The following is a 22,569-nucleotide window of genomic DNA, read 5'->3' as shown; positions in this document are numbered from 1 at the left end:
GTATGATAAAGGGGGCACATAAGCAGACAATGAAACTATTACAATATTCAATGATTACATTTCTCAAAAACAGGTTAAATGCTACATGTGCACCACCAAGTCAGAACAGTAAGTGAAATTAAGAGGTGAAACTAGTCCAAATTATTAGGGTGAGGCACATGGGCTCCTAACAGTTTACTACACAACATACACTTATTATTACTTTCTTAGCTACAGTATACATATCTCCCTGGCATCCTTTATGCAGCAGCAAATACCTTTTTGGACTCGCCTTGTTGTGCTGTGCTCACTTGAATTTTAAACTTGGAAAAGAGACCCTTCATCTTAGACTTGGGACCACACAGCCACTCCACTGAATAGCATGCTAATGATTGCTTTGCAATGCTTGCAGTTAGCCACTGATTCCTTCCAAACCACGGAATTTGCAATTTCCAACTTGTGTAATGTTCATGTCCATTGGCCGATGAGCATTGATACGTTTTATCTATAATTTATCTTCGTACGATAAGGATTAAAAACAATTTGCCAATCGATTGTCGACTTGATTCATGATGATGTCTGCAAGCTAATATTTTGAAAGTATGATGTCCAAGATATAACACGATTTTACATCATTTTATCTGTGGCCAATGACTTTGGATGGGCACTATAATGTAAATAACTATAAATAACTATATATAACTATATGGCAGCACCCAACAGGCTTGAATTTTCTAGATCTACCCTTAGACTTGGGGGTGACGTAGTGTCCCCATGAGTGACAGAACACTGAGCCAATCACGGTGCAATGCTTCATATTTTCTGCTGGCTTGCCCCACCACCACAGAAAGCACTGAGCTAGGCTGAAACACCTGCATTTTGGAACTGCCTTACTCAAGAAAAAAAAAAAGACTATGTTTTGTATGCAGGCTTTATTAACTCAATGATATATATATATACCTACTACCTATATATATATATATATATATATAAACCATTGTTTGCAAATTGATATGTGACATGTATTAATGCCAAAATAACATGCAAAAACAGGCAACACCCAAAAAAAAACAAAAAATTTTTTTGCAAAGAATGTGGGGCTCTGCCCCACCTGCCCTGAATGACTGGTCACCGCTGTACAGATCCCACACATACACACAAACTCTCTCCCTTTATCTCTCTCACTCCCTCCTCACATACACACACTCTCTCCCTTTATCTCTCTCACTCCCTCCTCACATACACACACTCTCTCCCTTTATCTCTCTCACTCCCTCCTCACATACACACACTCTCTCTCACTCCCTCCTCACATACACACACACTCTCTCTCCCTTTATCTCTCTCACTCCCTCCTCACATACACACTCTGTCTTTCTCTACCTGTGACTATATCTCTGGTTTGGAACTTTCCCTTTAAATATCCCCCCGAACGGAAAATAACGGTAGTAAGTTGCCTGCTACGGTCCGGGTATCTGACTTCTCGACCACCAGTGAATTGACGTTCAGTCAGACAGGTGCGCGTGCCTTGCGATGAGAACGCTGTTGATATCTCTCCTCTGCGTCCTCAGCGGGGTGGAGGAGACCTTGGCCGTACCTTCCACGAGAGAGTTCTATATCGCCGCGGTTGAGATCGGTTGGGACTATCTCTATTGGGGCAGCGCTGACCCCGTATCAGAACAAAGGTGAAGTTCTCTCCAGTCATTACCTAATATCTATCCCTTTTTTTGCGTCAATTTTGTTGTAGGCTTTTCTATTCAACTAACAGTTTCAAATGTATATCACCATGTAGCCTATTTTATTTGTTTTCATGTTTTAATCATTGATTTTTATGCCTTTTTTAAAATATCCATGTTGATTATGAATTTGTAGGAGGAGGACCAAGGAACCCCCTCAGAAATACATAAAAGCTGTTTATAGAGAATACACTGATTCCACATATTCAGTCCCCAAGCCTACACCAACATGGGCAGGTATGTGTACTAACTTCATTCATTCATTATTAATTACTTTAAGTATATCTTTAGAATTATATGCTACCACACACACGCTCACACACTCACACAGAGAGAGAGCTGAACAGAGTGCTTTGTGTTGCAGGTATCCAGGGTCCGGTGATCCATGCCCAGGCCAGTGACAGGGTGGTGGTGCACTTTAAGAACCTGGCGTCCCAGCCCTACAGTATCAGCCCTGTGGGGGTCAGCTACTGGAAACAGTCTGAGGGTAATGTCTTTATGTCTACCTACTACCTTACTACTGGAAACAGTCTGAGAGTAATGTCTTTATGTCTACCTACTAACTTACTACTGGAAACAGTCTGAGGGTAATGTCTTTATGTCTACCTACTACCTTACTACTGGAAACAGTCTGAGGGTAATGTCTTTATGTCTTTATGTCTACCTACTAACTTACTACTGGAAACAGCCTGAGGGTAATGTCTTTATGTCGACCTACTAGCTTACTACTGGAAACAGTCTGAGGGTAATGTCTTTATGTCTTTATGTCTACCTACTAACTTACTACTGGAAACAGCCTGAGGGTAATGTCTTTATGTCGACCTACTAGCTTACTACTGGAAACAGTCTGAGGGTAATGTCTTTATGTCTACCTACTAACTTACTACTGGAAACAGTCTGAGGGTAATGTCTTTATGTCTACCTACTAACTTACCAACGTACCGTAAACACTAAATCTGCATATCTACCTACTAACTTACCAACTTACCGTAAACACTAAATCTGCATGTCTACCTACTAACTTACCGTAAACTGTAAGCCACTGTCACATCCTAGCACTGGTGTTATAAAGTAGACTGAATCCAATAAAGGGCTTACCCACTATTTACTGTCTTGAATTACGTGAACAAGTGTGTGTGTGTGTGTGTGTGTGCGCGTGCATGCGTGCGTGTGTGTGTGCGCGTGCGTGCGTGCGTGCATCTGCTATGTCAGTCTCTGTGTGTACATGCGTATATTCCTAGCAATATATCTCTTTCCCTTTAGGGGCCGGATACGATGACGCCACGTCAAGCCAGGAGAAGGAGGATGATGCTGTTGCTCCAGGAGGATACTACAAGTACATCTGGGACATCAATCCTAATGACGGTCCGACCTTGGGAGACCCAGAATGCCTCACCTACTCCTACTCCTCCCAGGTGGACACTGTACAGGACTTCAACTCTGGGCTCATCGGGGCTCTGCTCATCTGCAAATCAAGTTAGAGACAACTTTATTCCTGCTATGTTACTCCCACACTCCTTACAGTCAGATACTCCACAACTTTATTCCTGCTATGTTACTCCCACACACCTTACAGTCAGATACTCTACAACTTTATTCCTGCTATGTTACTCCCACACACCTTACAGTCAGATACTCCACAACTTTATTCCTGCTATGTTACTCCCACACACCCTCCACAATTTTCTCTCTACGTATCACACTTCCCTTACAGTACAGTCAGACCCACTGTGACATATATTTGCCTGGTAAAGGAGGAAATTAATGTGGCTGCTGGGCTTATAGCTGACTGGGACTTATAATGTGCTCTGCTCTCAGTCATCCAGTGATCATGTCCTACCTAATGGAAGGTTTTGTGAATAGAAGGAGGTCTGAATCACATAATCACCTTACTAAGTAGGGATTGTCAATAGTTTACTGCACATGATGAAGCTTAACACCCAGACTGCCACATCACCTGATTATTAAACAAATGAGCAATTGGACCAAACAAGTAATTTCACCACATGAGTAATTTCACCACATGAGTAATTTCACCACATGAGTAATTTCACCACATGCCTCAATTCACTAAATGCGTAAGTTCACCACATGAGTAATTTCACCACATGAGTAATTTCACCACATGAGTAATTTCACCACATGCCTCAATTCACTAAATGCGTAAGTTCACCACATGAGTAATTTCACCACGAGTAATTTCACCACATGAGTAATTTCACCACATGCCTCAATTCACTAAATGCGTAAGTTCACCACATGAGTAATTTCACCACATGAGTAATTTCACCACATGAGTAAGTTCACCACATGAGTAATTTCACCACATGAGTAATTTCACCACATGTACCCTGTGATATTCAGAGTTATCAACTAATGTGTTACCTGTATTCTCTGCTTCCCTTGGGTTCTCACAGCTGCATTTACAGATAATGGAGTTCGGAAAAGCAGAGAGTTTATTCTGCTCTTTGCTGTTTTCGATGAGAGTAAGAGCTGGTACGGAGAGGTGGGGAGTTTCCGGGAAAGATTTAAGAAGGCCAGTGCAAGAAAACAGTACCACACTATCAATGGATACGTCAACTCAACTTTACCAGGTCAGGAGCTAGTTTAGCATGTTACTGTATAGAGTCAACAGAACAGAGTCCTGTTGTCAACTATGCTGTAGTAGAAGACTCAAAAATATGTTTTTGTGTGGGTTGGTTGTTTGGTATGTTTGTAGGTCTGACGATGTGCCAGGGACGAGACCATGTGTTCTGGCATCTCATTGGAATGGAAACGTCTCCAGAGATCCACTCTATACAGTTTCAGGATCACACTCTGCAGGTACATCAGATAATTCAAGTTTAAATCAGGGTTCACTTAAAGTTGTCAACCAATCATAATTAATGGTCATATGTGACAATCAACCAAGATTTTCCTTTGATAATTTTGCCAGTTCAGTTGTTATAAGTCAGCAGGTAGGGCTGGCAGGTAGCCTAGTGCTTAGAGTGTTGGGCCAGTAATTGAAAGGTTGCTAGTTTGAATCCCCGAACTGACAAGGTAAAAATCGTTCTGCACCTGAACAAGGCATTTAACCCACTGACAATCAACCAAGATTAGGCCGTCATTGTCATTGTAAAATAAGAATTTGTTCTTAACTGACTTGCCTGGCTACATAAAAAATAAGTTGTTTGTGAGAATGTGTAATCAGTTCAGCAGCATTTCAGTCTGAGCCTAACTCTACCCTTGTCATTCCAGGTGATGGCCCACCGTAAGGTTACTGTGGAGATGACCCCTATGACCTTTACCACGGCGGAGATGAAGCCCAGCACTCAGGGGAAGTTCCTCATCAGCTGTCAGATCCAAGAACACCGCCACGGTAAGAGTATGTTCTCTCAAAGTTGTGAAATAAAGTTTTGATCAATTTCAAAGTTCCCAATTTGATTTGACACTCCTGTGTAAGGTAACAGAGTACATTTGTACATTTGAGCCAGAGTAGCATGAATTATTATGTGGTTGAGAATGTGCTATAAGGTGTTCATATTGCATCTATAAGGTGTCTTGTGAGTTGCTATAAGGTCTCTGTATGTTTTTGTTCCAGCGGGTATGAGTGCATTCTTTAAGGTAGAGGACTGCCCAGAGCCTGTGACGGTGCCCGGTCCTGACGTGCGTCAGGTCCAGCAGTCTGAGGATAAGGAGGACTATGAATATGGAGATGACATGTTTGAGACCTTTGTGTTTAAGCCTGGGAAAGATCAGGCTGTGGGGCGCTCCCGAGGGGGGAAGATCAAAATCTGGGTCCATTACATCGCTGCTGAGGAGATCATCTGGGATTATGCACCCCACCTCAGCCAGGGAGACAGGTAGGAAACCCCACCTCAGCCAGGGAGACAGGTAGGAAACCCCACCTCAGCCAGGGAGACAGGTAGGAAACCCCACCTCAGCCAGGGAGACAGGTAGGAAACCCCACCTCAGCCAGGGAGACAGGTAGGAAACCCCACCTCAGCCAGGGAGACAGGTAGGAAACCCCACCTCAGCCAGGGAGACAGGTAGGAAACCCCACCTCAGCCAGGGAGACAGGTAGGAAACCCCACCTCAGCCAGGGAGACAGGTAGGAAACCCCACCTCAGCCAGGGAGACAGGTACAAAACCCCACCTCAGCCAGGGAGACAGGTACAACACCCCACCTCAGCCAGGGAGACAGGTACAACACCCCACCTCTGTGATGGAGACAGGTACAAAACCCCACCTCAGCCAGGGAGACAGGTACAACACCCCACCTCAGCCAGGGAGACAGGTACAACACCCCACCTCTGTGATGGAGACAGGTACAAAACCCCACCTCAGCCAGGGAGACAGGTACAACACCCCACCTCTGTGATGGAGACAGGTACAAAACCCCACCTCAGTGAGGGAGACAGGTACGAAACCCCACCTCAGTGAGGGAGACAGGTACGAAACCCCACCTCAGTGAGGGAGACAGGTACGAAACCCCACCTCAGTGAGGGAGACAGGTACGAAACCCCACCTCAGTGAGGGAGACAGGTACGAAACCCCACCTCTGTGATGGAGACAGGTACAAAACCCCACCTCAGTGAGGGAGACAGGTAGGAGAGAGGGTAAAGGGGCGACAGGGAGGGAGGGAGGGAGGGAGGGAGAGATAAAGAGGGAGAGCGATACAGGGAGGAAAGAAGAAATAGGTGAAGGAATGGGTGGCAAAGGTGGGAGAATGGGAGTGAAAAGGAAATGGAAAGGAAGAGAGAGGGAGGGAGGACCGAGAAAGGGAAAGTGTCAGAGAGAATGTGTATAGTAAGAGTACAGATGGGAGGGAGGACAGAGAAAGGGAGAGGGTCAGAGAGACTGTGTATAGTAAGAGTTCAGATGGGACGGAGGACCGAGAAAGGGAGAGGGTCAGAGAGACTGTGTATAGTAAGAGTTTAGATGGGACAGAGGACCGAGAAAAGGAGATAGCCAGAAAAAGACTAGGACAGGAAAGGGACAGATAGCATTGCTCAGAGTTCATGATACTAAAGATGCTGATTACTACCCTCCCTCCATTGTCTCTGTGTTCCAGTCCACTGTTATCGGAATACTTTCCCAGGGGGCCTCATCAGCTGGGTCATGAATATAAGAAGGTGGTGTATGTAGAATACACTGACCAGACCTTCACCACGAGGAAATCACCTGTTAAAAGACTGCTGGGACCACTGCTCAGAGGACAGGTGGACGAACACTTCCAAGTGTGTACCACAATCAACAAAACAAACAAACAAACAAAAAGCATGTCAACAAAAAAGCTGTATCTGAATAGATAGTAAAGAAATTAAAGGTCATTCTCATTGCTTCTTCAGATAGTGTTCAAGAACCTGGCAAGTCGTCCTTTCAACATTTATCCAAACGGCCTCACCGCGATTTCTCCACTGCGTAAAACAGGGAATGGTAAGATAAACAGAAATGTGGCATTATGATAAGATAATATTACTGGCTATGCATTTAGGTTTAAAATCATAACTAAGTCCTTCGTGGAATATGGTCATCATATGTGGTGTGTTTATATGTTGGGGTCTGGAGAATCTCATAAAAAGTGATTTTATAGTAATTGTATTAGTCTAATAGTCATTCTATTACACTAATATAATCTCTTAGTCTCTTAGTCATTCTTGTTCCCCCCATGGTGTCTATGTGTGATTGTGTAGAGGGTGAAAAGGACCTTCGCTCACTGGCTGTACCCCCCAATGGGACATATGGGTACATGTGGAAACTAACAGCAGAGGATGGGCCCCTGGAGAGAGACCCACAGTGTCTGACCCGTCTGTACCAGAGTACCATCAACCCTGAGAGAGACGTGGCCACTGGCCTCGTAGGACCCCTCCTCATCTGCAAGAAGGACTCCATGGACACCAGGGGGCGGCTGGTGAGAATCGCCACTTCATATGTCCATAATGACACATGGGTTGTTTTTTCGGACACAGATTAAGTCTTGTAATAAGAATAACGTCCAATGGAGAATAGAGATGTGTCCGGGAATCTGGCCCAATATGACATATCAATGCATTATCTCTCCTGCAGCTTGCCCAAGTCATACACTGATAACTTGGATCTTGCTGTTTGTAGCAGTGTGAGAGTATGTGAGATGTTGCGGTTATCCTAATCTAAGATGTCCAACTTGCAGGTGGGCCCAGATAAAGTGAAGCAGTTGATGTTCGCTGTGTTTGATGAAAACAAGAGTTGGAACATCAATGACAACATTCAGAAGTACAGCAGAAACCCCTCCATGGTCAACCCTACAGACCCTGACTTCTACAACTCCAATGTCATCTACAGTAAGTGGGGTTTTCCTGCCTGGTTATCTTGTAGGCTAGCTTCCCTTATTTCTTGATGAAGGTGGTGATACCTCCTTCATGTCTGCTCTGTCACCCCTCCTATGTTTTAGATTTTGATCCGGATCTCATTTTTGTTTCCAGATGTGAACGGGATAATGTTCAACGGGCAGATGATCCAGCTGTGTAAGGATGACGTGACCTTCTGGCACCTGGCCAACGTGGGGACACAGAGCGACTTCCTATCCGTCTACTTCACAGGAAACCCCTTCATGAGGGACAACGTGTATGAGTCCGTTCTCACACTCTTCCCAATGTCTGGGGAGACTGTTACCATGGAGACCGAGCTAATTGGTAAGGTCAAATGACAATGTTTGTTTGTCAGCCATTGTTGTTTTTGATGCTACTACATTTGTGTTCAGTAGGCATAAATTGGAAGAACATTTTTGAAACAGAGAGGTGCTACAGGTCCATTAAGAACACAGGTTTCCCTATGGTGCGCCCTACTAAAACCTGACCCTGACCTGAGTGATTTTTTTCTGAAGTGTTGTGAGCTGATGTTTATTCCATCCTCAGGTGAGTGGGAGATCAGTGCTTTCGACAGTAGCCTGAAGAGCCGTGGCATGAGCGCCCGCTACTCCGTCCTGTCTTGTAATATTGACCTGCTTGTGGACAACGAGGACCTAGAGTACGGCCTAGAGGACGTCCTGCCTGATTACGTAGACCAGTTTTTCAAACCGAGATCCCTCCGCCCCCGGCTACAGAACAGGACCGTAGCCATCAGAGTCTGCAAGAAGCAACCCAGTTTAAACCAGAACACAACAACACCGAAAACAAGAAATTACACAGATAACGAAGTCTCCATCGGAGAATCTGGGGACCACGGGTCTGATAACAATGTCACATTTAAGGCAGGGGACCAGAGGTCAATCTGTGAGGTCAGGTATGTGACCGTGTTGTCTGCTGACGAGGAGGGCAACCTGCTCTCCCAGGGAGGGATCCCCACAGACGTTCTGAAGCAACTGGAGAAGGACGGAGAGTGGAAGGCTTCAGAGACCCAGGAGGGAGGGGGTCTGGGTGGGGAGCAGGGGGGGAAGAGACAAAGACGCCAGGCCAGGGTAGAAGGAGGAGAGGATGGGGAGGAGGTAGAGGAGGGAGGTCTGGGTGGGGAGCAGGGGGGGAATGGAAGACAGAGACGCCAGGCCAGGGTAGAAGGAGGAGAGGATGGGGATGGGGAGGAGGTAGAGGAGGGTCTGGGTGGGGAGCAGGGGGGGAATGGAAGACAGAGACGCCAGGCCAGGGTAGAAGGACGAGAGGATGGGGATGGGGAGGAGGTAGAGGAGGGAGGTCTGGGCAGGGAGCAGGGGGGGAATGGAAGACAGAGACGCCAGGCCAGTTTGGAGGGTGGAGAGAGCAACAAGCTAGCGGAGAACTGTGAGGAGGAGGTGCTGAAGGAGTGGAAGGGTCGGGTATATGGGGAGGCGCTGGAGCAGGAGCAGAGAGAAGAGCAGAAGGTGGAGGTGTTGGATCAGCAGGAGGAGCAGAGACAAAAGGGGGAGTTGGATCGAGATTCACATCCTCTAAGCACATATCACACAGATAAGGACCCTCTACTCTTGGAGTTAGATGGATGGAGGGATCTAGACCCCCTGAAAAACACTTTGAAAGCGCTCCCGGCTCAGCTGAAGGTGCAGCAACAGAGGGAGGAGCAGAAAGCTGGGGAGGTGCATCCCCTAAACAACAACCCTCACACAGATCCAGACACCCCTCTACTGGATTTGTTGGATCTAGACTTCTCCAATGTCTCCAATGACAATGAGACGGCTCCCAGGAACGCAGTGTCTCTGGAGTATGATGACTATAGTGAGAAGGACACTGGGACAACCTACATGGGGACAGAGGACAACCTGGACCTGAGGACCACAGATGGACATTACCGCAGCTACTACATCGCTGCACAGGAGATCACATGGGACTATGGGATCAGGAAACCACATCAGCTCATAAAAACAAGGTAGTGTTTGGTTTTTGTAAGTATCTGGTTTCTTGGACACTTATGTTTAGTCTTTGAGCAGCACTTTCAATTGAGAATCTCAATTGAATATGCTTTTTAGTCTAGAACTAGACTTAATCTGTGTCTGGCCCCATCTGTTTGACTATACATTTTTGTAGGTTTCTATGGAGAATCTAAATGGAATATGCCTCTTAGTCTAGAACTAGGCATAGTCTGTGTCTGGCCCTATCTGTTAATGAAAGAAATCCTGTTTCTGATTGATCAGCTCAATCTAAAAGACAAGGAAAAGCTGCTCCAATGCAATGAATTATTTACCAACGACAAGCTGTCTAGACAAGTCAGTTAAGAACAAATTCTTATTTTCAATGACGGCCTAGGAACAGTGGGTTAACTGCCTGTTCAGGGCCAGAACGACAGATTTGTACCTTGTCAGCGCGGGGGTTTGAACTTGCAACCTTCCGGTTACTAGTCCAACACTCTAACCACTAGGCTACCCTGCCACCCCTTTTATCAGACTATTGATCAACGGCAAGCTGTCTTTTATCAGGCTATTGATCAGCTCATCAACTCCCAACTGTTCCCTCCCCAGAGAGAGGCGTAGGGGAATGAGGAAGTTCCTGACGGAATATAAGAAGGTGGTGTTCAGGGCCTACAGTGAGAGAGACTTCCAGATCCCCGTCACCAGAGGAGAGCTGCAGGAACATCTTGGACTCATGGGTCCTATCATTAAAGCAGAGATCAACGACCTCCTTACCGTGAGTGGAGATCAATGATCAGCTTATTAATTCACTGATGTTCAAATCAATTCATATTTTGGTGGCCTTAGCTCGTCAAGGTGTTTCAGAGTTCTTGGTGTTATGGCTAAGGTGTTGGACAGTTTCAGGAACCATGGTTTGAATCCAGATTGCATTATTAAATGTAAATTACCCCCTGAATTCACTGCAATATTATTTTAATGGCATATTCTCAGATATCAGATTGTGTTGTAGCGGTATTTATTAGAGAGGGGTAAAGAAAGATTTTGTTCGGGCGCCAGGCAGGTATTAACCATGCCGAAAGGAAAAGAGTAGAATAGAGAGAGTACCACTACCAGACCCACACACATCAGCAGAAGAGACTGCCTAGAGTGTAGCCTGTTTACCAGATAGCCAGTGGAGAGAAAAGAGAATACACACCATATAAAACCCACATCACAGCACAGGGGTAACCCAAACAAGAATACCTCATACAATAATACTAATAATGGCAGAGCAATTCAACAGCAACTTCATACAAGAACGAACCCAGTCATCAACATAGGATTTGCAATAATCTGTATTATTTTCTAGTGGATGAGTGCAGAGGGTATGAATGGGGGGGGGGTGTTCATCGACACAACAAAGGCCTTAAAAATGTCCACAGTCTTCTCGGCCACATGTCATTAGTACACCCCACCTCAATACAGTTCACATAATATTCAACTTGCAAGCAACCTACTAAAATGTCCATCCAAACACTTCTGGCAGGGAAATAATAGTCCAGCTCTAATGAACTTCAATGGGAAGTGCATTTGCAAAATAGAGAGTCTGTTGCAGGGTAAAGCACTGGAATGAGAGGGAAGAGAAAGAGAGGAAAAAAAGATAAGAGAGATCTTAGCTGTGGTCTTCAGGCGTGCAGGTGTACTGTCTGACTGTCCGACTGTCCGATGGTTTGTTGGTTTGTATGTTAAAGCTTCGCAACAATGTTGCTACTAATCCATGCGATCCATAACGGGCGCGGTCCCAAACGAAAACAACCACGACCTAGAGCGATTACACCGATGATTGAGTTAAATACTCTATAAACTACACACGCTGCAAACAAACAAAACTTCTGCAGCACAGCACACACAATCAAACTGTCGCGCCACCCAAGAGCCCCTCCCCAAAGAGCTGAACGAGCTCTCTTTATTTCCTCCTTCCTTACTGCTCATGCACTCTTAAAGTGGCAGCGCACGGTGAAGGCTCCGTGCAGATTTCGCCACAGTGTATATAATGCTGTTAAACATTCACTTGATCTTAACCTTGACCCGTTTTTATTGTCTCGATGCTGATCTTGATCTTGACCTCGACAGGTGACCTTCAAGAACATGGCGTCCAGGCCGTACTCCCTGCACCTCCATGGAGTGTATGATAAGACCCAGGGTGATGGATGGACCCAGACCCAGTGGGGGTCCTCCAGGGCTGGGGTGGCGGGGGTCCCTGGGGAGGCGGTCCAGCCTGGGGAGGTCAGGGTCTACACCTGGAGGATCACCAGGAAGCAGGGGCCCACCGCTGCAGAGTTTGACTGTAAGGCCGGGGCCTACTACTCTACACAGAATAAGGCAGGTGGCAATGTCAACATTTCCTCTACCTGTATATTAAAAAGCTAGCTCATAGTTAGGCCTTATAAGTGCCTTTTATTTTCGTTAGACAGCTTATCAATGTTTTGACATGATTTTCCCTGCATGCACTTTGTTGTTCTGGCGTGTGTATTTGACTGTGTGGCTTTGTGTTCTGTTCTCACCCCTCAACAGGTGAAGGACCTCCACTCCGGTCTGATTGGCCCCTTAGTAATCTGTAAACCAGGCACCCTCCACCCCCAACTAAACCTACAGCCCAACCTACAGGAGTACGCCCTCCTCTTCCACACCTTCGACGAGACCAAGAGCTGGTACCTGGACGAGAACATCCGTCAGTACTGCATCCCGCCCTGCCAGGCCCGGAGAGATGACCCCTGGTTTCAGCTCAGCAACAAGTTTGCAGGTAGAGTTACTCAGACTCCCTCCTAATATCAATACTAGTTTCATAATAAATACTTAAATAGATTTCTAATTAATTTCTCTGTTTGTTTAGGTTCATACTTATATCTGATCGATTGTTTGGGTTTGAGATTAATTTCTCTGGAAAATCTTTCCTTGTTACCGTAGCGATAAACGGCTACGTGGCAGAGACACTTCCTGGTCTGATGGTTGGCCAGCACCAGCAAGTCAGGTGGCACCTGCTGAACGTCGGGGACGACGGGGAGTATCACACCGCCCACTTCCACGGTCTGCCCTTCAGCATTCACAAGGAGCAGGAGCATCGCATGGGGGTGTACAACCTCTATCCTGGTAAGTACACACACTAAAAAACACACACATATGCAAACACAACCACAGTTACAACACACACACACACACAACCACGCAAATGCACACACACACACACACACACACATATATACATGCCCACACAATAAAATAATAGTCAATCATAATGAATCAATCAAGAATGTCATCTATCCCACCTTGGTCTCTGTCCCCCTCTCCAGGTGTGTTTGGCACAGTGGAGATGAGGCCGGCCACAGTGGGGACCTGGATGGTGGAGTGTACAGTAGGAGAGCACCAGCTAGCCGGCATGAGGGCTAAACTACTGGTCTACAACCCACGTAAGTAGCCAACCACATCTCCCAACCCATGTAGGTACCACACCTCACAACCCATGTAGGTACCACACCCTACAAGCCATGTAGGTACCACACCTCCCAACCCATGTAGGTACCACACCTCACAACCCATGTAGGTACCACACCTCACAACCCATGTAGGTACCACACCTCACAACCCATGTAGGTACCACACCTCCCAACACATGTAGGTACCACACCTCACAACCCATGTAGGTACCACACCTCCCAACACATGTAGGTACCACACCTCACAACCCATGTAGGTACCACACCTCACAACCCATGTAGGTACCACACCTCACAACCCATGTAGGTACCACACCTCCCAACCCATGTAGGTACCACACCTCACAACCCATGTAGGTACCACACCTCACAACCCATGTAGGTACCACACCTCACAACACATGTAGGTACCACACCTCACAACCCATGTAGGTACCACACCTCACAACCCATGTAAGTACCACACCTCACAACCCATGTAGGTACCACACCTCACAACACATGTAGGTACCACACCTCCCAACCCATGTAGGTACCACACCCCCCAACCCATGTAGGAACCACACCTCCCAACCCATGTAGGTACCACACCTCCCAACACATGTAGGTACCACACCTCACAACCCATGTAGGTACCACACCCTACAAGCCATGTAGGTACCACACCTCCCAACCCATGTAGGTACCACACCTCACAACCCATGTAGGTACCACACCTCACAACCCATGTAGGTACCACACCTCACAACCCATGTAGGTACCACACCTCCCAACACATGTAGGTACCACACCTCACAACCCATGTAGGTACCACACCTCACAACACATGTAGGTACCACACCTCACAACACATGTAGGTACCACACCTCACAACCCATGTAGGTACCACACCTCACAACCCATGTAGGTACCACACCTCCCAACCCATGTAGGTACCACACATAGTTACCTCACAACAGCTTTACTCAGTAGACTGAGACAGAAGTGTGAAATATGTTATTTGGAATGTCTTAGAATGACATTGTTGGTTATTTTTTGTGAAATGTGGACAATACAAATAGAATGTAATTTTCTGTGATTACCTGGCAGGATGCATCCAGCCTCTGGGGTTGAGGTCAGGAAGAATAGACGATTCCCAGATCACGGCATCAGACCACATAGGTAAGCAAGTTTCAGCAATGCAAGAATGTAACTACACACCTCTCCATCATGATAGCTGATATGTGGCAAGCGTTTTGACAGAAAAAAGGCTGCTTCACATTGGTGGTGGAAGAGGTGAGTTGCTCCTTGCTATGTAAAAGCACTTTGAACACTTGAAAAGTGTTATAAAAATCCAATAAATGATTATTATTAATTTATTTGATGTCCGTAAGTAGGCTCATACACAGTATATGCATAAGTAAGCCTCTAGAATGGAGAAATGTTACCATGATGAATCAGTGACATACTGTTTATGAAAACACAGTATACTCTACTCTGTGTTAGGCCTGCATACAGTTAGCCAGTGGGATTGAATGCATATATGTGTTGCCAGGTAACTGGGAGGCCAGGCTGGCGAGGCTGGAGCTATCTGGTTCTGTCAACGCCTGGATGGGCACGAATCAGAAATCATGGATCCAGGTTTAACACTAAACTTCCTGTTCTTCTATGAAAGATCCTTGTAGATTGAAAGGCCATCTGGTTTAGCTGCCCCTGTCTTTTGCATGGTTGTGGTCCATTATTCCATTTAAATTCAGTAGATCTATGTTTTCCTCAGTTCACTTCCTGATTTGAATTGAAATGGACCTGGCCCCAACTCTGGTCTCCTGTTGTGTCTCCTATGTAGGTGGACCTCCAGAGACCCACTCTGCTCCATGGGATTCAGACCCAGGGTGCCAGAGCCTCTCTGGGCCTGAAGGACTACTTCATCGTGCACTTCACCCTCTCCTACAGCCTAGACCAGGAGACCTGGACTAACTACAGGGGGAACAGCACCACGCCATCTTATGTCGGTACCTTACATGTACCTTAACCATCTGTACCAGTACCTACTGGCTAGTACTGTACCCACAAAGCACGAGCTTAATTGTGTACCATACAAACCATAAGTCAGTGAGAGCAGGTAGTGAGAGCAGATAGTGAGAGCAGATAGTGAGAGCAGATAGTGAGAGCAGATAGTGAGAGCAGGTAGTGAGAGCAGATAGTGAGAGCAGGTAGTGAGAGCAGGTAGTGAGAGCAGATAGTGAGAGCAGGTAGTGAGAGCAGGTAGTGAGAGCAGGTAGTGAGAGCAGGTAGTGAGAGCAGATAGTGAGAGCAGGTAGTGAGAGCAGGTAGTGAGAACAGGTAGTGAGAGCAGGTAGTGAGAGCAGATAGTGAGAGCAGGTAGTGAGAGCAGGTAGTGAGAGCAGGTAGTGAGAGCAGGTAGTGAGAGCAGGTAGTGAGAGCAGGTGCATGTATCCTTTTGTTACTGTAAATGTCATCAATGCTTAAAATATTTCTGAGTAACTCTATGCATTACTGTGGTGCAGCTCCCTAAGGTTGATGTCTGCCCCTGCAAAAATATCAAATTAGCAAAAGACAAAAATCCCCATAAAAAGATATCTGTTTTTTGCATTGGATGCGTCTCAATACATCACATCTGCCGAAGTCTCGAAATACACCTCTGCTGTCTTCAACCAGGATCTCAGCGATGACTGCCTCATTGCTTAAGAACAGACCTTAGCCGTGGTATATTGGCCATATACTACACCCCTTCGTGCCTTATTGCTTAAGTAGAACCCCTCCTCCGGCTCAGACGGGGCTTAGACTCTGATGGCTTAGTAATAATAGGGGAATCCAGTGTGAGGAATATGTGAACCCTTTATTTACATTTTGTCCTGTACTCTTAAATTGTGCATTCTGTTTCTCTCTCCTGTTAGCGCTCTTAAAGGGGCACACACTAATTTAACATGAACATCACAAATACTACAATGCTACCTCTTGTACTTACTATTGACTTCTGTTTATTTCAGATATTTAACGGTAACCTGGATGGCTCAAAGGTGAAGGAGAACCATCTGTTTCCCCCAATCCTCGGGCGCTACATCAGACTGCAGCCTGTCACCATCCAGAGGAACCCTGCTCTTCGCATGGAGCTACTGGGCTGTGACCTCAACAGTGAGTCCCTGTGTCAGTTAGGAACACCTTTGTAACAGCTTGTAACAGCTCAGATTACGTTTAGTGGTGGTGTAGGTGGTGAATGTTGAGAGGTACATCAGCAGGTAGTCCGTGGTTAGGGGCCAGGGGTCAGGGACCGGGGGAAGGGAGGAGGTGCAGGGACGGTCAGATCTCAGGTGCTGGTGAATAGAATTCCTGAGAGAAGGAAGAAGGAAAACATGAGAAGATGCCTGCAATTTCAATCTAGGATCTTTGTGTGTGTGTGTGTGTGTGTGTGTGTGTGTGTCTGTGTGTCTGTGTGTCTGTGTGTCTGTGTGTCTGTGTGTCTGTGTGTCAGGCTGCTCCTTCCCCCTGGGTCTCCAGAGGAGGTTGGTCCCAGACAGCAGTTTCCGAGCCTCCTCCTTCCTGCAGACCTGGAGGCTCTCTTGGAGCCCCGCCCTCGCACGCCTCCGCCAGGACGGCAGCGCCAACGCATGGCGCCCCAAGGTACATACATTCACAACACACACACATATACACACACCACATACACTTTCCTGCCATCCCCTCCCTCTGTTACTGTATTATATTATCAGTTAAATACCAGATATAAGTTATATTAGCTATATTACTTTCTTCAAAAGACTAGTAGAAAGTCCACATCATATCAATGTTTTAGCAATGTGCAAATAGTTGTAGTACAAATAGTATGGGACGATAAATAAACATATAAATATTGGTTGCATTTTCAAGCTGCATCCCTGTCTCACCCCACAGCCCTTTGTAAATAAATCTGTGTGTTTATTGCCAATTTTAAATGCACATGGATTTTATAATGTCATATGTTTTTGCCCGAACACCACTTTCCATCAATTTGTATAGCAGAATATTTTGCCAGTAGTGCTGGGGAACATCCAGGTACACTTTTGCAGACTTCAGATGTGCAGCAATGTTTTTTTTGGACAGCAGTGGCTTCTTCTGTGGTGTCCTCCCATGAACACCATTCTTGTTTAGTGTTTTACGTAACAGAGATGTTAGCATGTTCCAGAGATTTCTGTAAATCTTTAGCAGACACTCTAGGATTCTTCTTAACCTCATTGAGCATTCTGCACTGTGCTCTTGCAGTCATCTTTGCAGGACAGCCACACCTAGGGAGAGTCGCAAGAGCATGCGACAGCTTTTAGAGATACTTTTGTAACCCTTTCTAGCTTTATGCAAGTCAACAATTCTTAATCTTAGGTCTACTGAGATCTCTTTTATTCGAGGCATGGTTCACATCAGGCAATGCTTCTTGAGAATAGCAAACTCAAATTTTGTGAGTGTTTTTTATAGGGCAGGGCAGCTCTAACCAACATCTCCAATCTTGTCTCATTGATTGGACTCCAAGTTAGCCGACTCCTGACTCCAATTAGCTTTTGGAGAAGTCATTAGCCTAGGGGTTCACATACTGTACTTTTCTAACCTACACTGTGAATGTTTAAATGATGTATTCGATATAGACAAGAAAAATACAATCATTTGTGTGTTATTAGTTGAAGCACACTGTTTGTCTATTGTTGTGACTTCGATGAAGATGAGATCAAATTGTATGACTAATATATGCAGAAATCCAGGTAATTCCAAAGGGTTCACATACTTTCTCTTGCCACTGTAAATGTTTTTCCTGTTTGCTCTTTGCTCTTTGTTATTGAGCCGAAAAGATGTGCTTTATCCATACATCTCCATTTCGGATAGATAGCTCTTTGTGTGTTCCAATTTTCCTAGAAGGGGTTCGATTCTATGGATTCTTGAATTACATTGAGCTGATTTCTTTGGGTATTTCTGTATTGTTTTAGTGTTTCACCATAGTTAAGGTGTAGGCTCAGGTTTTCTGTAGTGTATTTCTGTATTGTTTTAGTGTTTCACCATAGTTAAGGTGTAGGCTCAGGTTTTCTGTAGTGTATTTCTGTATTGTTTTAGTGTTTCACCATAGTTAAGGTGTAGGCTCAGGTTTTCTGTAGTGTATTTCTGTATTGTTTTAGTGTTTCACCATAGTTAAGGTGTAGGCTCAGGTTTTCTGTAGTGTATTTCTGTATTGTTTTAGTGTTTCACCATAGTTAAGGTGTAGGCTCAGGTTTTCTGTAGTGTATTTCTGTATTGTTTTAGTGTTTCACCATAGTTAAGGTGTAGGCTCAGGTTTTCTGTAGTGTATTTCTGTATTGTTTTAGTGTTTCACCATAGTGAAGGCGTAGGCTCAGGTTTTCTGTAGTGTATTTCTGTATTGTTTTAGTGTTTCACCATAGTTAAGGTGTAGGCTCAGGTTTTCTGTAGTGTAATTCTGTATTGTTTTAGTGTTTCACCATAGTTAAGGTGTAGGCTCAGGTTTTCTGTAGTGTAATTCTGTATTGTTTTAGTGTTTCACCATAGTTAAGGCGTAGGCTCAGGTTTTCTGTAGTGTAATTCTGTATTGTTTTAGTGTTTCACCATAGTTAAGGCGTAGGCTCAGGTTTTCTGTAGTGTAATTCTGTATTGTTTTAGTGATTCACCATAGTTAAGGTGTAGGCTCAGGTTTTCTGTAGTGTAATTCTGTATTGTTTTAGTGTTTCACCATAGTTAAGGTGTAGGCTCAGGTTTTCTGTAGTGTAATTCTGTATTGTTTTAGTGTTTCACCATAGTTAAGGCGTAGGCTCAGGTTTTATGTAGTGTAATTCTGTATTGTTTTAGTGTTTCACCATAGTTAAGGTGTAGGCTCAGGTTTTCTGTAGTGTATTTCTGTATTGTTTTAGTGTTTCACCATAGTTAAGGTGTAGGCTCAGGTTTTCTGTAGTGTATTTCTGTATTGTTTTAGTGTTTCACCATAGTTAAGGTGTAGGCTCAGGTTTTCTGTAGTGTATTTCTGTATTGTTTTAGTGTTTCACCATAGTTAAGGTGTAGGCTCAGGTTTTCTGTAGTGTAATTCTGTATTGTTTTAGTGTTTCACCATAGTTAAGGTGTAGGCTCAGGTTTTCTGGGTCTCTGTGTTTTTGGTTGGATTGGTTCCTTAATTCTTTTCTCAGGGTTTTGCATTCTTAATCAAACTATTTGCGATTGTTGTTCATTTTCTTAGCTTCTCTGCTTGACAGAGGCTGAAAGGTAAAATATACTGTTTAGGTTTTCTACTGTCAAGTTTACACCTTCACTATTACAGTGAAACATTATGTCCAGGAAGTTGTCTGAAAGGGATTGAATTTGTTGTTGCCTAATTGTTTTTTGGTAGGTTTCTACACTACTTTCCTTCCATCTATAGTGTTTCTTTATAGTATGCAGTTTCCTCAGCTTTGATGTCTCATGATTGAGTTTTTCTCTCTTCAAGTGTGATTTTGCTGTGATCGGATAGGGATGTCAGTGGGCTGACTGAACGCTTTGAGAGACTCTGGGTTGAGGTCTGTGATAAACTAAGGAATGACCTGTAGGTGTACCTACCATAGGAGTCTCCTTGAAGCCTACCATTGACTATGTACAGACCCAGCGTGCGACGGAGCTGCAAGAGCTGTGACCCATTTTTGTATGTTGTTTTGTCATAGTTGTGTCTAGGGAGGCGTATTGGGGAGGGAATGCGGTCACCTCCAGGTAGGTGTTCTCTCTCCCTCTTTCTCGTGGCCCCTCTCCATTGTTGGGGCGGCAGGTAGCCTAGTGGTTAGAGCGTTGGACTAGTAACCGAAAGGTTGCAAGGTCAGATCCCTGAGCTGATAAGGTAAAAATCTGTCATTCTGCCCCTGAACAAGGCAGTTAACCCACTGTTCCTAGGCCGTCATTGAAAATAAGAATTTGTTCTTAACTGACTTGCCTAGTTAAATAAAGGTAAAATAAATTTAAAAATTGTCTCTCTCCTTCTTTAGCTAATCACATTTACTGCCTTCCTCTGAAAACACTGGACAATGGTGATTTTCCAACTTATCAGACTGGTGTTACTTTTAAGGGCTGGTATGTGAGCAACACTTGTAATTGGTAGATAGAGGTCAACTGTGCCAAGTGTTCTCCGAAACGGAATAGTCAAGGATAGGTGGAGAAATAATGTAGATAGAGGTCAACTGTGCCAAGTGTTCTCCGAAACGGAATAGTCAAGGATAGGTGGAGAAATAATGTAGAATCAGTGACCAATATCTATTGCAAGAGTGATCTTTTATGAGCTTGATGTTCTTTCCCTAGAAGACACTCTAGGAATCAATCAAGAGATACAATTGTTTGTAATGGCCACATGCTGTGGTAGAAGTGTTGTAAATTAGTTTTTTTTCTATGTCAGTCTCTATTTTCTTCCGTCCTTTGTTTTAAATCTTGTTTTTAATACTTGTTGCTGCCAAAACCAGCATCTGGACCTAGACTCACTGCTGTGCACAGTGTATCTCTTAACGTTTTGCACCTGTTATAACCCACCCCCCTACCTCCCTCTCTCCTCCAGGTCAATAACCCCCATGAGTGGCTGCAGGTGGACTTCCTGGTTATGAAACGCATCACAGGGGTTGTGACTCAGGGGGCGTGGTCTATTCTGACTCAAATGATGGTGACAGAGTTCTCCGTAACCATTAGCGATGAAGGTCACTCCTGGTCCAACGTGGTTGACGAGGAATCGCAAAGAGAGAAGGTATCACACATTTCATTATCTTCAGATTTATAACAGGCTACATTTCAGTACACACACACCTTCCTTAGCATGCAGGGTCAAATGTGATTTGAAACCTCAGAGAAGTTAAGATTATTAAAGGCAAATTGCTACCAGACATTTACAAAACCTGATGTTGTAAAGAGTGACAAAGCTGTAACATGTTTTCCGAACTGTGATTTATGCGAGCCAGCTCTGTTTGACTCTGGCTCCTCCTTCCTCCCAGATGTTCTTGGGGAACAGTGAGCCAGATGAGGAGATGCTGAACCTCTTTGATCCTCCTCTGTTTGCCCGCTTCATACGGATCCACCCCAGAGGCTGGGTCAACGACATAGCCCTGCGCTTGGAGTTCGTGGGCTGTGACACCCAGCAGCGTCTCTGAGAAACAGAGACAGGGCAGGGGACCCCACTGTGCAGCTCCACACTCAGGCCCACCTCATCGTCATCTCTTCCCTAGAGAATATTTAATGAGCATATCAGTGATGTAATGATCATGAAATAGTCATGTCATTGATGGATGAACAGAGTAAGTGAATCTAGGTAAAAGGTTTGTTTAGCTAGGTTCACGGTTATATATGATATTATTTATATGATATACTGTTGTAACTGTCTATTGATGAGCTTCAGCTGAGAACAGTTTGTTCGTCTCATTTACAATGTATACTGCTACTAACACTATGACTTCTGACATTCCAGCTGTGATCAACCACATGTAAATAGTACAATATAATTATTATTTTCTGTCTGGATGGATGTATGTACAGTATACTGTATAGTACTGTACATGCAATATATCATATGCACTGAGGGGAGGGGGATTGAGTTTATATTGTTAAATAAACAGAGGTCGCTGTTGCCTGGTTTCAGAGGTCAGTGTTGCGACACGCACACACACACATCCATCCATTCTTTTTCTTCCTGTCCTGTTCACCATCTCCATGACAGCAAACAGTTCTCTCTTTGTTTTTGTTTAGTTCCTTTGCTCCAGCCCAGGGGGATACTGGCAGTGGCTCGGTGTTTCTCTATGATTAGGGAGGGTGGTTTCACCTTCCTTTACTTCGTTCCCGTCTCTCCAGACTGTTATTCAGTCTTATCCACTTGTCACAGTCTCTCAAGCCATTTGGCAAGTGTGATTGATATGACCATTGTTCCACTCGTAAAGAAAATGAAGAGAAACGATATAAAGATGACAATAAGGTTCTTCAGAAATCTCTAATCTATACTGAACAAAAATATAAACGCAACATGGAAAGTGTTGGTCCCATAATCCATGAGCTGAAATAAGATCCTAGAAATGTTCCATACGCACAAAAAAGTTTCTTTCTTTCAAATGTTGTACTCAAATTAGTTTACATC

At 44.8% G+C, this 22,569-nt stretch overlaps 1 protein-coding gene across 1 annotated transcript; it reads left to right on the top strand.

The window, feature by feature from the left end:
• The first annotated feature begins 1,222 nt into the window (after positions 1 to 1,222).
• LOC115130071 (coagulation factor VIII-like) lies at positions 1,223 to 22,068 on the top strand. Its single transcript, XM_065019090.1, has 26 exons — positions 1,223 to 1,664; positions 1,852 to 1,952; positions 2,080 to 2,202; positions 2,979 to 3,191; positions 4,133 to 4,309; positions 4,435 to 4,538; positions 4,953 to 5,073; positions 5,296 to 5,557; positions 6,769 to 6,934; positions 7,046 to 7,133; positions 7,391 to 7,608; positions 7,867 to 8,017; positions 8,159 to 8,368; positions 8,591 to 10,028; positions 10,618 to 10,783; positions 12,121 to 12,369; positions 12,562 to 12,790; positions 12,955 to 13,137; positions 13,338 to 13,454; positions 14,571 to 14,642; positions 15,016 to 15,101; positions 15,307 to 15,468; positions 16,472 to 16,616; positions 16,954 to 17,102; positions 21,013 to 21,195; positions 21,440 to 22,068. The coding sequence occupies exons 1-26, from the start codon at positions 1,513 to 1,515 to the stop codon at positions 21,593 to 21,595; spliced, it is 5,421 nt and encodes a 1,806-aa protein (XP_064875162.1). The 5' UTR covers positions 1,223 to 1,512; the 3' UTR covers positions 21,596 to 22,068.
• The last annotated feature ends 501 nt before the right edge of the window (positions 22,069 to 22,569 follow it).

This window comes from Oncorhynchus nerka, linkage group LG6, assembly GCF_034236695.1.
Source record: "Oncorhynchus nerka isolate Pitt River linkage group LG6, Oner_Uvic_2.0, whole genome shotgun sequence".
Classification (NCBI taxonomy): Eukaryota; Metazoa; Chordata; class Actinopteri; order Salmoniformes; family Salmonidae; genus Oncorhynchus; species Oncorhynchus nerka.
The sequence above is the reverse complement of the archived record's forward strand: the minus strand, read 5'-3'. Positions and strand labels throughout refer to the sequence as shown.

Excerpts from the sequence above, each read along its gene's own strand:
- LOC115130071 (XM_065019090.1), top strand. The coding sequence starts at position 1,513 with ATGAGAACGCTGTTGATATCTCTCCTCTGCGTCCTCAGCGGGGTGGAG. Across the intron at positions 8,369-8,590 it reads CATGGAGACCGAGCTAATTG|GTGAGTGGGAGATCAGTGCT; the intron begins GTAAGGTCAAAT and ends TTCCATCCTCAG. Across the intron at positions 12,791-12,954 it reads GCTCAGCAACAAGTTTGCAG|CGATAAACGGCTACGTGGCA; the intron begins GTAGAGTTACTC and ends TTGTTACCGTAG.